At 39.2% G+C, this 13,435-nt stretch overlaps 1 protein-coding gene across 1 annotated transcript in view; it reads left to right on the top strand.

Annotated features, from left to right (window-relative positions):
* Positions 1–11,266, top strand: part of MAN2B2 (mannosidase, alpha, class 2B, member 2) — a 28,424-nt gene extending 17,158 nt beyond the window's left edge. The window contains exons 8-18 of the mRNA XM_009890532.1: positions 602–788; positions 1,438–1,571; positions 3,716–3,972; positions 5,941–6,132; positions 7,080–7,332; positions 7,438–7,548; positions 7,659–7,851; positions 8,493–8,645; positions 9,014–9,126; positions 10,011–10,128; positions 11,031–11,266. Of these exons, the coding sequence (XP_009888834.1) occupies positions 602–788; positions 1,438–1,571; positions 3,716–3,972; positions 5,941–6,132; positions 7,080–7,332; positions 7,438–7,548; positions 7,659–7,851; positions 8,493–8,645; positions 9,014–9,126; positions 10,011–10,128; positions 11,031–11,125 (1,806 nt within the window). The 3' untranslated portion in view covers positions 11,126–11,266. The remainder of the gene's footprint in view (positions 1–601; positions 789–1,437; positions 1,572–3,715; positions 3,973–5,940; positions 6,133–7,079; positions 7,333–7,437; positions 7,549–7,658; positions 7,852–8,492; positions 8,646–9,013; positions 9,127–10,010; positions 10,129–11,030) is intronic.
* The last annotated feature ends 2,169 nt before the right edge of the window (positions 11,267–13,435 follow it).

Raw genomic sequence — 13,435 nt, 5'->3', positions numbered from 1 at the left:
AGGGCCGCAATAAGATCTCCCTGGAGCCTTCTCTTCTCCAGGCTGAACAGCCCCAACTCTTTCAGCCTCTCCTCATAGGAGAGGTGCTCCAGCCCTAGGATCATCCTCGTGGCTCTCCTCTGGACACGCTCCAACTGGTCCATGTCTTTCTTATGTTGAGGACTCCAGAGCTGGATGCAGTACTCCAGGTGGGGTCTCACGAGAGTGGAGTAGAGGGGCAGAATCACCTCCTTTGACCTGCTGGCCACACTTCTTTTGATGCAGCCCAGGATGCGGTTTGCCTTCTGGGCTGCGATTGCATATTGCTGGCTCATACTGAGCTTCTGGTCAATCAGCACACCCAGGTCCTTCTCCTCAAGGGCTGTTCTCCAGCCATTCCCTGCCAAGCCTGTATTTGTGCTTGGGATTGCCCTGACCCAGATGTAGGACCTTGCACTTGGCCTTGCTGAACTGCATGAGGTTGGCTTGGGCGCACCCCTCCAGCCTGTCCAGGTCGCTCTGGATGGCATCCCTCCCCTCCAGCATGTCTGCCTCACCAAATGCAAACCTGAAGTTGTCATCCTGTTGCATTGTGAACTTTCAAACTACTCTTAAATATAAGGTCCAGCACCATGATGGTATAACAGGCACAGAGTCTCCCAAGGTGAAGGACATGTACATGAATAACTTGATGTATGGAATGTTCAACGTAAAGAAGCTAATAGCTTCCATTATCTTAGACATCAACAATGCAAAGAAGAACGGAGAGGTCTATTCTTCTGTTTACGTCAAAGACTCAGGAATACCAGGTACTTTTTAACACAGCTTTTCCAATTTTAGGCTAACTTATGAAAGCTATCATGTTTTCCTCCAAAATAATCAACATACTGTGTACCACCTAAGTTTCATAAACCACGGCTGGAAAATCCTGTTTGCCTTATGAGACCTGTTAGACGTGAGGCAAACTCAGATGAATTCATGAGCTCTCAGATCTCAAGCATCTGAAACCAAGACCTTTAAATCGATGTTAGGGCAGAACCCTACCCCAGTGCATATATTAGACCCAGGTCCCAGATTCAGACCTCAACTGTAAAACAGAGGGGAGATAGAGGTGCTGATCAGGGTAATTACTGAACTAACCTTACTGTGCAATGTAAGATTACATGGTAGGAAGTGCAATCACAGTTAAGAAATCTTCTTGCTATAGTGTACTGCCAACTTGTGTAAAAAAATGTGAAAGAATTTTCAAGAGTCTATTTTAAAGAATAAAGCAGAAGAGGTTATTATGCAGTACTATAAAATGTTTTCCTTTTTTGAATCATGAAGTTTCACTGCAGAGTTTTATGGTAAAATTTTGTAAGATGATTGTACCTAGACAGTTCTCTCAAATACTTTTTACTGTCACATTTTAAAAACATATAGTTTTAGTGACTGATAGCTTTGTTTGTGTTCACAAAGGTGCTATAGATGTTGACCAATATGTTGTTGTCTATAATCCACTGGCATGGAACATCACTACGTTTGTCACGGTTTCTGTCAGCCACTTAGCAATGAGTGTATATGATGAACTGGGACATTCTGTACCTGCACAGGTAGTGCAACTTTGTTTCTTTCTGTTGCTGTTCTCTCACTTACCAGTTTTCACTGACTTGATCCTATCTCCCGTCGAAGTGTGGTAATATATAGTATTACAGTGAAAACAAGTATTAGTTCAAACTGGGATTTTCCTAGTCCTCCTTTAAGTGTGTTGGGTTTTGTTTTTTTTTCACTTGCCTCTTCTATCAACTTGATTATTTTATTTTATTTTTTAATATCCAAAAGGGCTTCCTGCTCTTATAATGTGTTTGGGTTGTCCTTTGCGTGCCTGCTGTGTGTGACCTGGCACTTCTTATCTTGCTTTTCTTTCTATGAAAAACACTGTTTCCAATCAAGCCTTTTTGATTGAAGCCCTGCCCTACAATCGACAATCGTTTGCACAATTGAGAGGTTGCCTTGGGGAGAAGAGATTTAAGAAATGTAGGTCTTAGTTACAAGCCCAAAAGAAACTGGTGACAGTCAGCTGCCACATGACAGCTCTTTCTATCATAGCCAAGTTCCAAGGCAAGACCAGCTGTTCCTTGGGAGGGAAGAAAGTGGCCTCAAGTGAAAGCTATCACTAGCCTTTCTCAGGAGCATCTGCTGTAAAGAGTGCATCATCATCAATGGCTTGATAAACCTGTAGGAATGCCTTCTGCATGTAAGGTGTGACACAATTCCAGGTGCTCCCCTCTGTCCCGGGGATGCCAGATAGCTCGGCAGGTTCTACCAGCTGGACAGAGTTTCTATTTTCTGTGGCTTATGACTGGCACTCAAGGCACATTGTAGGCAGGTAGTGATACACAACTGTCTCCTGTTCCTGTATATGTACATGATGATGGCGTAAGACCATACTGCCTTTATCTGGAAACCATCAGTCTCTTGGGTTAGCACATGGTCATGCTTACTTGTCAGCTACTTACCTCTCAAAAGTCCTGCTGTCTGAATTACTTTAGCCTTGTAAGATACAGGGAGATTGACATGTATTTGAGACCTGTATTTCAAGATTTAGGGTGCCCTAAAGTCAAGCTGTAATTATTTTAAAAAGACAAAGTTCCCTGTTCTAGAGTTGGTCTGTACTCTCTAGAGTACAGAGACAGCTAGAAATTGCCCATATACACATGTGGATAGTCACTTGAGGCTGACTGAGATCTCTTTACCAGTAATGAGAAGGTGGTTTGGGGTCGTCTTCTGCCAGTATGTACTGTTTAAAAATGCATTCATATCACACACTCCTTCCTTTTGAGAGAAAGAAATCTCTAGCTCAGAACCCTGATGTATGTGGCTGAGAGGAATGGAGGCTTGGCAAGTGCTCTGCCACCTTCTGCATCGCATGCGAGTTGTATAGTGAAGGGAGAGAATGGGAATAGGCCCTGTTCATGCCACTATGGTTAGAAGGTCTGCGGTGTGAGTAACTGGACATGTGCCGGTCCACAATGCGAAGGTACAGACAACTTGCTTTAATAGCTGGTTAGTCATAACTAACCTCTTTGTCCATATAATCTGTACAGTATTTATCCAGTCCCACTTTCTTGCCCCAAGCCGAAAGTAGTACTGAATTATATAACATTAATGAGCACGATACATGTAATTGAAAGATGCTTAAAAACTGTTGTTTAAGGTACTTTGATATTAAATGACACTGGTGTTCTGTTTACTGTTCAAAAATACACCACATATCTCTACCTCCCTCTCAATGTGCCTTGCTTAAGGTGAGGGCATGTCTGGGTGCCTCCTCCTCTTGCCTCAAGTTTTCTCATACTTGCACTAGTCACATCCCTTATGTTCCAGCCTCTTTTCCGTCATTTGACTGACTAGTTTAATTTGTGATTATTTCTGCTCATGCAGACATCTTGCAATGCAATCTTAAATCAAGATCTATGATTCTGTGTTCACATTAAAATAAGATCTAACTTCGTAATTTGCTTAGTGACCCTCTTTCCTTCACTAGAAAGGCTAAGCTTAATCCAAGTTCACCAAATGCCCAATTAAAGGCAGCATGGATCAACATTATAATTGAGAATTATAAGAATGGCATGTTTAGAAACTGATTTTTAAAGTAGGAGTTAATTTTTGTAATTTAAGGCTTGCAACACATGAAGATAGTTGCCTGCTAATTAATTTTCTGTAATGGAGCATTGTTGTGTGTGTTAACATACAGGTTCAAAGCTCGGCAGAGTCCCATTCTACCTATGATCTGCATATTCTAGTTGAAGTAAGTGGTCTGAGCTACAGAAAATACAACGTTAAACCCTCGAATGGGAAGCAGTCTGCATTTATTGGAAGATCGGTCAAGTACAAGCGAAAAGACATAGCTCATGCAGATCAACAAAGTCAACAGTTGCTTCCTGTGACTAACGACTGCTACCAGATTTTGTTTGACCAAAACACAAATATAATGCACAGCATTACAGAGAGGTGAGATTGCCTCCTTGTTTTTAATAAAGTTTTGGATTCCGTAAAGCCCTTTGTAAAAACAAATCCACGGACTGTATCATGTGCCTTAATTCTGAGACTTAACTAACAAAACGTTCTTTACATTCTTTACAATTCTTTTTTATCTCAAATTCAAATGTCCTCCTTTCTATAGGAAACATCAACACTAGCGTAGGTGTGATTCCATACTATTTCCGTAATGTTGTTGTCCTGTTTAACCATGCAGTCGGTCTAAGACGACTTATCACAGTATTAGATAGTAGGTAGCAGAATCTTATTATACTTTTAGAACTAAAGAGGGTTATGAATGTATGTTTGTATTAAAAATAAATAAGTAAGTGCATACACTATGCCAACACAATGAGCCTTAAGTGATAAAGCAAGAGCTTTCTCTTAGTAATCAGTAGTGTTTTGCAAGTCCTGTATCACTCTTTCTATGGTAGAAAACTACTAAACTTTTTGAAAGGAAACATTTAACTAAGGAAATTCCATTTAATCAGGCCGATAAAATGGAAGAACAATCAAAATCAAGGTGAGATTTGGAGTTTGCAGATTGTCTTTCTTGGCTGATCCGAATTGGCCCAATTCTTTCAGCTTCAGTGGAGCTGTGTTACTTTTTGCCTGCTCAGGATTCAGATTGTCAGCTACGTATTGATGGAAGATTTGACCCCTTTGACAATGGCGTAGTGACTACTAGACCTCTTTCATCTTTGTGTTTTTGTTCATCATTCTGCCTCCTAGAGCAAGAACTTGTTTTCCAGTATAGTTAAATTCGGCTTTAAAAGTACAGATGAGCTTTAACGAAGAGCCCTGGAGTAAGTACTTTCTCAAAGTACCTCTGGACCCTAACTGTTTCCAGACTCCATAAGGAATATAGTAAGGAATATAATGAGGAAGAATAAAAACTTAAATTCAAATTCTATTTTTCTCCATCCTGTTCTGGCAGGCAGCAAGAGCTGGAATTCAGCGTGTAGGAGAAATGGGATATTCACTTTCTTCACAAGCCTTCAGGCAAGCCCAGAATGTTTGCATTTCGGCAATTTTGCTTTGGGCTGATGGGCAAGAGTGAGGTGTCAGTTCAGAATGGGAGGAAAGGTCAAAAAAGCTAGGATCTTCAACTGTGAAGCCTTATAAAGTTTAGCTGCAACACTTCTAGGTCCTGCCCCTGCACTGGAAATACCCCTTAACAGGAGTACTAGAAAAGACTTGGATATGTTTTGCCCCTCAGTCATTACAATCTGTAGGTCGCTGTACTAGCTAAAATGCTTGACAGTTTAAATTTATATGCCAGATGAAGTGATTTTTTCCTGGTTTGCTGGCAAAGCTCCAAAAGAGGAAGAAAGCAAGTAGCTGAGGGTAGTAGCATCTCAAATTGCCTTCCTGTGACTTTCCAAAGACTGTGATATGGAGTCACGAATAGCTAAACTGTAAGCTTCAGAGGAGAAAGGAGGAGACAAAGTAGGTACTGAGCAAGTCTAAATTTTGCTATCCTGTTACCATTATACTTGTAACCAGTGTTAAATATGGAAACTTGCATCATGCTGATTTATCTAGCTACAAAGTCAGTTAAATGAACCTGATTACTCATTAATAGGGTGTGTTGTACCTCATTTTTGGGCGATGGGTAGGTTTTGATCATGTAGCAACCAATCAAAACAATGAGCTAATGTAGATGTTGTTTCTGTCTTAAGATGTTTCTGTTTTACAAAAGTATAAGGTGACATAGAAACTCCATTTATTTACACACTGACAGATGTCTTAATGGGAAGCACTTTAATTCTCTGCTGTCCTCATGTCCTAAATCCTATAAAACCAGTTATTCACTTTAAGGAAACACTAACTTTTTTCTTGCATGCCCAGCCTTATTCTTGTTGCACTTCAGCTTTGCATCTATTATGTACAAAATGTGTTTATAAGTAGTATAATTTTTCCTCGTCTGTGGATTCACAGGGAGACTAACCGGACTGTCCAGTTGACCCAGGAGTTCCTTGAGTACCATGTGAATGGAGATGTGATGAAAGGACCCATTTCAGATAACTACTTATTTGCCCCAAATGCTTCAGCTGTTCCAGTATCAAAAGCAGTGGGATTGGAAGTGGTTTCTGGAAACTTGATAACAGAGATACGGCAGTATTTCTACAGGTACAACACCATTACAGCTTCACTTCACTGGAATGTTTAATTCTCTGTAGATATGTATGAGATTAATTCTGTGTAGTTACTCCTAAGCAGTGAGCTCTGTGTACTGTTCAGGATTTAGACAGAACTAGCATGCATCTGCTAAACGTAGTGCTGAGGAAGCACCTCCTTTAAATAGCACATACTGCTGCAGGGAGGGGGAGGTGAAGATTGTTCAGAGTTATCTTCTGTGGTTCATTTTGTAGTGCAACTTCTGTTGGAAGTTCCATACAATTCAATGAAAATTGCAGCTAACATCATCTTACATGGGTGGAATTTGGACATAATGGTTCATTGTTCTAACTGTGAATATCTTTCTCACAAGCGAATTGGAGAAAGGAGAAATAAATCCTATACAAGGTCACTCTGACCCTGATGCACTAGCTATTTTTCTGTGTTAAAATTATATCAGTCTATAACCCCTTCACTCTCTTTTCAATCTGGTTATTTGATGGAAGCCTATTGCTTTACATGGCATTGTACAAGGATTGCAGTTGAGAAGAACCTTTGGAAAACAGTGGAATTCTTGCATCAAAATTAATGTTGCCCAGATTAAAAAAATACATGTATTCTGTACAATGTAAATGTGTTGCTTAGGGGAGTCATAATTATTTTAAAATTTGTTGTTAATTTGGAGAAAAACAGAACCTCTCTAATCAAATGAAGAGTCCTCTTTACACTTGCAACACTAAAGAAAATTGTAGGATATCACTTATTCCAGTTGAATATCTGTACATTTGAAAATTAAATTGAATTTAAAAATAATTGTACATGTACATGAAATACATAGAAGACAGGCAAGAAAGTTGTCTACGTGTAGAATGACATCATGAATGACTTGCAGGTCTTGACATAACCAATCAAATGATCCACTTTATAAACTCTGCATATCTTATTTCTCATTTTTATAGTAATGTTACTTCTCGGGATTACATATATGCAGTGTATACCAGGATGTATACAGTACCAGAAGGCTACGATGGGAAGTTGCTTTGCCATAGGATAGAGCAAGAATATAGCGTTGGGCCTTTGGAATTAAATCGTGAAGCAGTTCTAAGAACAAGCACAAATTTGAACACTGGGCAGCTACTCTACACTGACAGCAATGGATATCAGATTCAGAAAAGGCCATTTAAGGCATACGTGAATAACACAGTGGCTCGGGTAGGCACAAAGGTGTAATCCAAAGTCAATTGTGTCTTATCTTCATTCTCCATTACTGTTACCTGGGTTAATATTATCACTGTGTGATTTACTGTGTGTTTTCAGAACTATTATCCTATGGTCCAGACTGCCTACATTGAAGATGATACCACAAGGCTGATGCTGCTTGCAGAAAGAGCTCACGGTGTCTCAAGTCAAGGAAATGGACAAGTGGAGGTAACATATAAAAATATTTTTTTCTAGGAGAGCATAATTTTATGGCTGCTGCTAATATAAGTAAAGCATGATGTCTGATTACTGTTGTGACACTTACCTTTCCAATACAGGTGATGCTTCACAGGAGACTGTGGAACAACCTTCAGTGGGACCTGAATTACAATCTCACTTTGAATGACTCTTCAGTGGTTCGCCCTGTGATTTGGCTTATTTTAGGAACCAAGGCTGTGGCCAATATTTTATATCGGACAAGTGGACTGGCGTTAGAACACAGGCCAGTAGTAATGTTTGGAGCATTATCAGGTAACTCATTCCATCTCCTGTGCTATCTTTAGCATCTGAGTGTCTTATTTATGTTGCTCTGATTTATGCTGTTAAACTTGTAAACGCAGACTTCAAGCCTCCTGTGTGGCAAAGTTAGTATACAGTGAATTAGGAGGCAGATTTAGAGCCTGCTAATTACTTTGCATTAATTTCAAACATGGATGTTGTCCAAGTGTAGGAAATGTTTCTCTTGTTATGTAATTATCTCTACTTTCAGAGGAGTATAAATTTTAAGGCATCTAATGAGAACAAAATGTCCACACGGGGAATTAGTGCAAAGTAGCTAGTGTACCATATATCAGCTTCCTGGATGCAGAGTTCTTAATGACCATTTTTAAGTCATTCCTTTAAAAAATATTTGTTTGACTCGTAGTGGAGTAGCAACTTCAAGCTGCAGTGAAATTTTCTTTATGGAAAGCTCAAGTACGCTTCTCCAGCAGTTAAAATCATGCTGTTTTCTGCTTTGTCTCTTAGAAGGCCTTGGAGGAGAAAGCTTAGCATTTGCTTTGCATCTGCCTTGGCAGAAAAAGCAAAAGTCTCTTTACCCTTCCACAGTACCCTAGCCAGGCTTGTGTGTGTGATGGATGTTTGATGTTTGCTTTGTTTCACTTTGCATGGAGGAGAGAAACCGAAGCCACATGGACAACTTCAGCAGAATTCAATCCACAGTTCACCTGTAACTGTCCCACCTAATCTTCATCTCCAGACTCTGAGCATTCCAGGGTGGAGATATAGCTCTAATCATGCAGAGCAGGTCCGCAGCATCCGCATGGGTAGGTCGTTTCAAAAGGGTGGCTGGATGTTACACTAAAGAAGCTGGCTTTCTTTTCTTTCTGTCTTCTGTGGCTAGTACTTTGATGTATTCAAAGTATTACATTCCTCTATAGAGAATGTTAATTGTACTGTATGATTTCTGTACTCAAATAGTGAAATATTTCTCCTGCATGTATTCATCATGCCTGTTAGTGTCTTTCCTGTCAGTAGTGGGAAAGGGGTATTTCTTGATGTTAGTTCTGTTGCTAATTTAAAAAAATGGGAATTAAGTTCAAATTATGAGAGTGTAAAGCTTAAAAAAAAGTCCACACGTTTAAAAGTTGGTTTTTAAAGTCAGAAAATGTTTGAGGTTTTTCTTCTTTTAAAGGTAAACAGAAGGAAGGTGATGCAGACTTCAGTCGTGTCCTGCTACGAATTAGGCATTTGTATGAAGTTGGAGAGGATCCTGTGCTGTCTCAACCTGTGACAATAAATCTGAAGGTAAATCTAATCCTTCGAGAGAGAATACCACTTGAGGTGGTTTTGTTCCAGAGAGAACTGGTTCTGGAATTAAACGTCCCATGTGTTAGAGACTCCACAAAAGATGGATACAAAAATACACTAGTATAACTTTCCTCTCAGAGGGAAGCAGGTCTTATTTTTATGCAGCTTTGCAACATAGAAGCTGTTACTTCAGATGAAGTTGCCACAGGCACAGTGTGAAGATCTGCATAAATATCGGTAGGATGGGTTCTGTTGAGCTCTTGGTTGTATAACACTTCCTGCAGTACCTTAACCAATGCAGAGAGTGGGATTCTGTTTTCCTGTTTCTTTAGTTATTGCAAGTTGTACCTATCCTTAATGAAATGTGAACAAGATTAAAGGAAACAAATATTTCTTTCCTCTATAGTTTATTTCTGTAAGTTGTTGAAACCTTGGTCACTTCCATCATGTACTGTGTATTTTCAGTTTCTTGTTTATTTGATCTTTCATATAGAAGCAGATTATTTTATAATACATGGCAGGGGTTTATTATTTTAAAATGAAGTTTTGATTTTGATGACAGAAACATGGGGGACAAGGTGTAGGGTTCTCTGTTTTGTTTTTAAAAGTGCAGTGTGTGATTCAGCTCTTGAATGGAGAGATTAGTAGGCTCTGAACTTTGCTACAACACAGAGGAAGCTCTCAGTACTTCAGCTTCTTAGTTTGAAGCCTGGTGAATCTGTAGTTGCCCTTGTGTTGCATGACCTAGCAGATTTTTAAAGTCTCTACTGATCTGTTTAACAAATCAATGCTAGAGATGAAAGTTCTACTCTGGTCTAACTGTGTACTAGACTGGTGGGTGTGATGCTATTCTCAATAAACTGTGTTTTCTTTACTCACAGTCTTTGCTAAAGGGATTAGGGTCAGTGATGGAAGTGGAAGAGCGATCGCTCACAGGCACCTGGGATGTAAACGCTTTGAAGCGGTGGAAATGGAAGACTGCACAATATCCAAGTAAAGGTAGGTGGAATAAGGTGGTCAGTGTCTGTATTGTTGTTGACTGTTGAAACTTGATGAATTGTCTAATTAAAAATATAAAAATATTTGCAAGATTAAAAATGTGTTGTTATTCTGTATGACACACCTGGTATCTGGCACAACCTGCAAGTAGTAGCGTTTAGCAAAGATTACTTGCAAATACTGGACTGCTGTATTTCTCTGATGGCTTGTTTTGTCTAGAAGTGTTAAAAAGCTTGAAATCTTTCTGGAGTTATCTTTGTCCAAATAGAAATGGCTACTTTATGAATTCACACTTGTGACACAGATTGATTTTGTTAGATGCTGATGAGTTGTATTAATCTAAGCTTAAGCCTGTGCTGCAGAAAAGCAGCTGCAGCTAAAAATCCCCACTGTAATCAGCTTAAAGCACTATGTGGATATGATTCAAGTTAGGGCTGACACTCAAGTCAAATGCTGTGGGTGACCTCATTTCATTTCTCATTCCAGTTAGTTGCTTGGACATTGTCCTTACTGTCACTTACATCCCTATGTGTGTCTTGTAAAAAGCTTGCAGAGGTTTTGGGCTGGGCGTAGGTGAGAGTTTAGAGCTCTGCTTACTTAACCTGCAGCTAGGAACTTGCTTACTGTTTAGTTACGATGAGGAAAAGGTTCACGACTGGGGAGTCATATCAGGTTTTCTGTGTGAGTCAGTGTGTGAAAAGTAGATGAATTACTGTATATTTTAATATTATGAACGGGTGCATCTTGGCCTCTGTATTACTTATAGCTTTAAGGAGGGGAATCCACTCAAACACTAGCTTTTAAGGAAGGGATGAGTTAAAACTGTTGAGATAGAATAGTATGTACATTTGAGTAAAGCAGCTTCTTCTTTAATAAATTACCAACATTTTTGTGTTTTACAGGATTCTCCAACAGCACAGAGACCTTGGAAAACTGTATAGTAACTGTTTATCCAAAGGAAATAAGGACTTTCTTTATATACTTTCAAGGTCAATAAGGTTTGACATTGTATTTCAGGAGTGAATATGTAATAGCTTCCGGTTTTTGTCTCAAGATGTGAGTGATGATCTTGAAAAACATTCTGCTGCTGTTAATGAAAGAAATAGTCATCTTGGAATAAACTCTATATTTAATTAAACTGTTGGCCTGAGTTGTGGGTATTTTTGCTGGTTAATTATTTACAACTCATTTTTTTTCTGAAACGTGTTCAATTCAAAAATGACCTTGGTGTTGCAGTGCAAGCATATTGAACATTTTCATGCTTGCTGTGGGTGGTTTTAAAGTGATTGCTTCTACAATGCTTCACTGTTGAGCACTGACAAAGTCATATTAGTCCTGCAGTCTTGAATTGCCTTTCTAATTAGTGGTGATCTCAAGAGTCTTCTCTTCAGATTTTTATTGTTAGAGGAGATGACTTCCAAATCACAGAATAGTGGTTTGCCAAATGACATTCTGTTTCTTTGTGCAAGGAGGAATGCTTGTCATGTGTTTCAGCTACTTTTTCTTTTGGGCAACAACTGCAAAGTTTCTGCTTTGATGTAAACTGAAATCGAATGTGCTGTTTGTATTCTTTTGCACTAAGTTCATTTAAATTGTGTCTCTTAAGGTTCAGAACTGATTGACTTGTCTTCACAGTATCATGGTCCTGGATGTTCAGTCGTGTGTACTGGGTAAACTGGAGCTAGTCTGTTGACAGAAGGTGTATTGCCACATGGCCAGTAACTAACTCATCACATAACCTGAAGCGGGAACACCATTCTTATGACACTGTGAACTTTGATACTTCTTAGGCTCAAAGAACGTGCACAGTGGTAGCAGGAAATGTTTCATTAGGATCAAGTTGAAGTTAATTACAGAGGACTGTGTTTAGGGTTAAGCTGGCAGTTAAGTGCAAATTCTAAGCAGATCTGATTGAGCAGCAGCAGAAGAAAACTTGGAGCGTGGCTAGCTTTCCTAATAGCTGGTATGTATTTACGGTCAAAAGAAAAGTTGCATTTTTCTATTTTTCTTCTTAGCTCTAATCAATGTGGAGCTGTAGAATCTGATTCTGTTCATGTCCCATTGGGCATCTCTACTTATTTTACTTATTCACCATGAAAATGCACAGAGCTGAGATGAGAATCAAGTCAGTCACTTCACTGCAGTGGTAATGATGAATTATGTTTGTTGCAACACTGTACAAAACTGCGTTTCTGACCAGTGGAACGTAAAACTGAAAGAGGAAATGTATAGGTTTAAAAGAGGAAAATGGGTGCCTTTTCAGTATATTAATAATTCCAGATATAGAATCGTGTAAAAATGACATTTTACTATGGTAATTGTTCTGATTTACTTCCGCTATTCAGCAATAATTTCCTCCATGTGGAGACACTGTTCAAGAACAAAGGAAGCAGAGTGAAAAGGGCTCTGCCATAATAGCTATTGTGAAATAGTTATGCTGAAAGAGCTGTGCTGGTGGTCAGTTTTTCTGTGCAGACAGTCTGTGTGTACTAACTGGTTGCATCTCCTTAAAATCACTGGAGAAACTGCCATGTTCGGTTGTTGGATGAAGAAAGGTTGTTTCATATTTTCTATCGGTTATTTTTCATACTTGGCTATAAATATTTAGTGATATGCCAATCTAACCTGCCCTGCTACAGTGAAAGCCATTTTCCTGCAACATTAACCCCAAAGGGGAAGCATATAGCACTGTAACTAGGCTGCAGTAAAGCATGATGGCAGCTATTTTTGGTTTTGGTTTGTGTATGTATTTGGAAAATGAAATGTGTTCAGCTAAGTCATTTTCCTTGCTTGCAGATCTTTTCTCATTCCCTGCTTGGTTATGCCATGTAGTATAATGGGTATACTGTGTACGTTACACAGTGGTAGGATTACAATTCGTATTTTTGTGACTGAAGTGGTTTTCACTAATACACGTGCTGGTAACGGCAAGTCATGCTGGTAAATCATAAAAATTGAAGTGTATCTTCAGTGGGCAATTGCATGATCAATCCCAGCTAAGCAGTAAAGGATCCTACAGCTGCTAACTCTGGGCGCCGCTTTCACAGGTCTCAGGTTGGTATGTCTCTAGTAAGCTGTGTTAGAACAAATCCTACAAAAACCTCCTTTATGCAGGATACTGTAAACAGGAATACCTCATTACCAGCTGATTTATCTGTTTGGGTTTTTTCCACTTCAATTTGTGGAGACTTTCTGATTTAAAAGGGGAAAAAAAAAAAAAGAAAAAAAAAACCCAGAATGTTTTATCTGGAGTTATTTCAGTGCAATTGGTCATCAGGGAGTGATTTGCCAGAGTCAAATCTTGTAT

Source organism: Charadrius vociferus, unplaced genomic scaffold (assembly GCF_000708025.1).
Source record: "Charadrius vociferus isolate BGI_N301 unplaced genomic scaffold, ASM70802v2 scaffold88, whole genome shotgun sequence".
NCBI lineage: Eukaryota > Metazoa > Chordata > Aves > Charadriiformes > Charadriidae > Charadrius > Charadrius vociferus.
The sequence above is the reverse complement of the archived record's forward strand: the minus strand, read 5'-3'. Positions and strand labels throughout refer to the sequence as shown.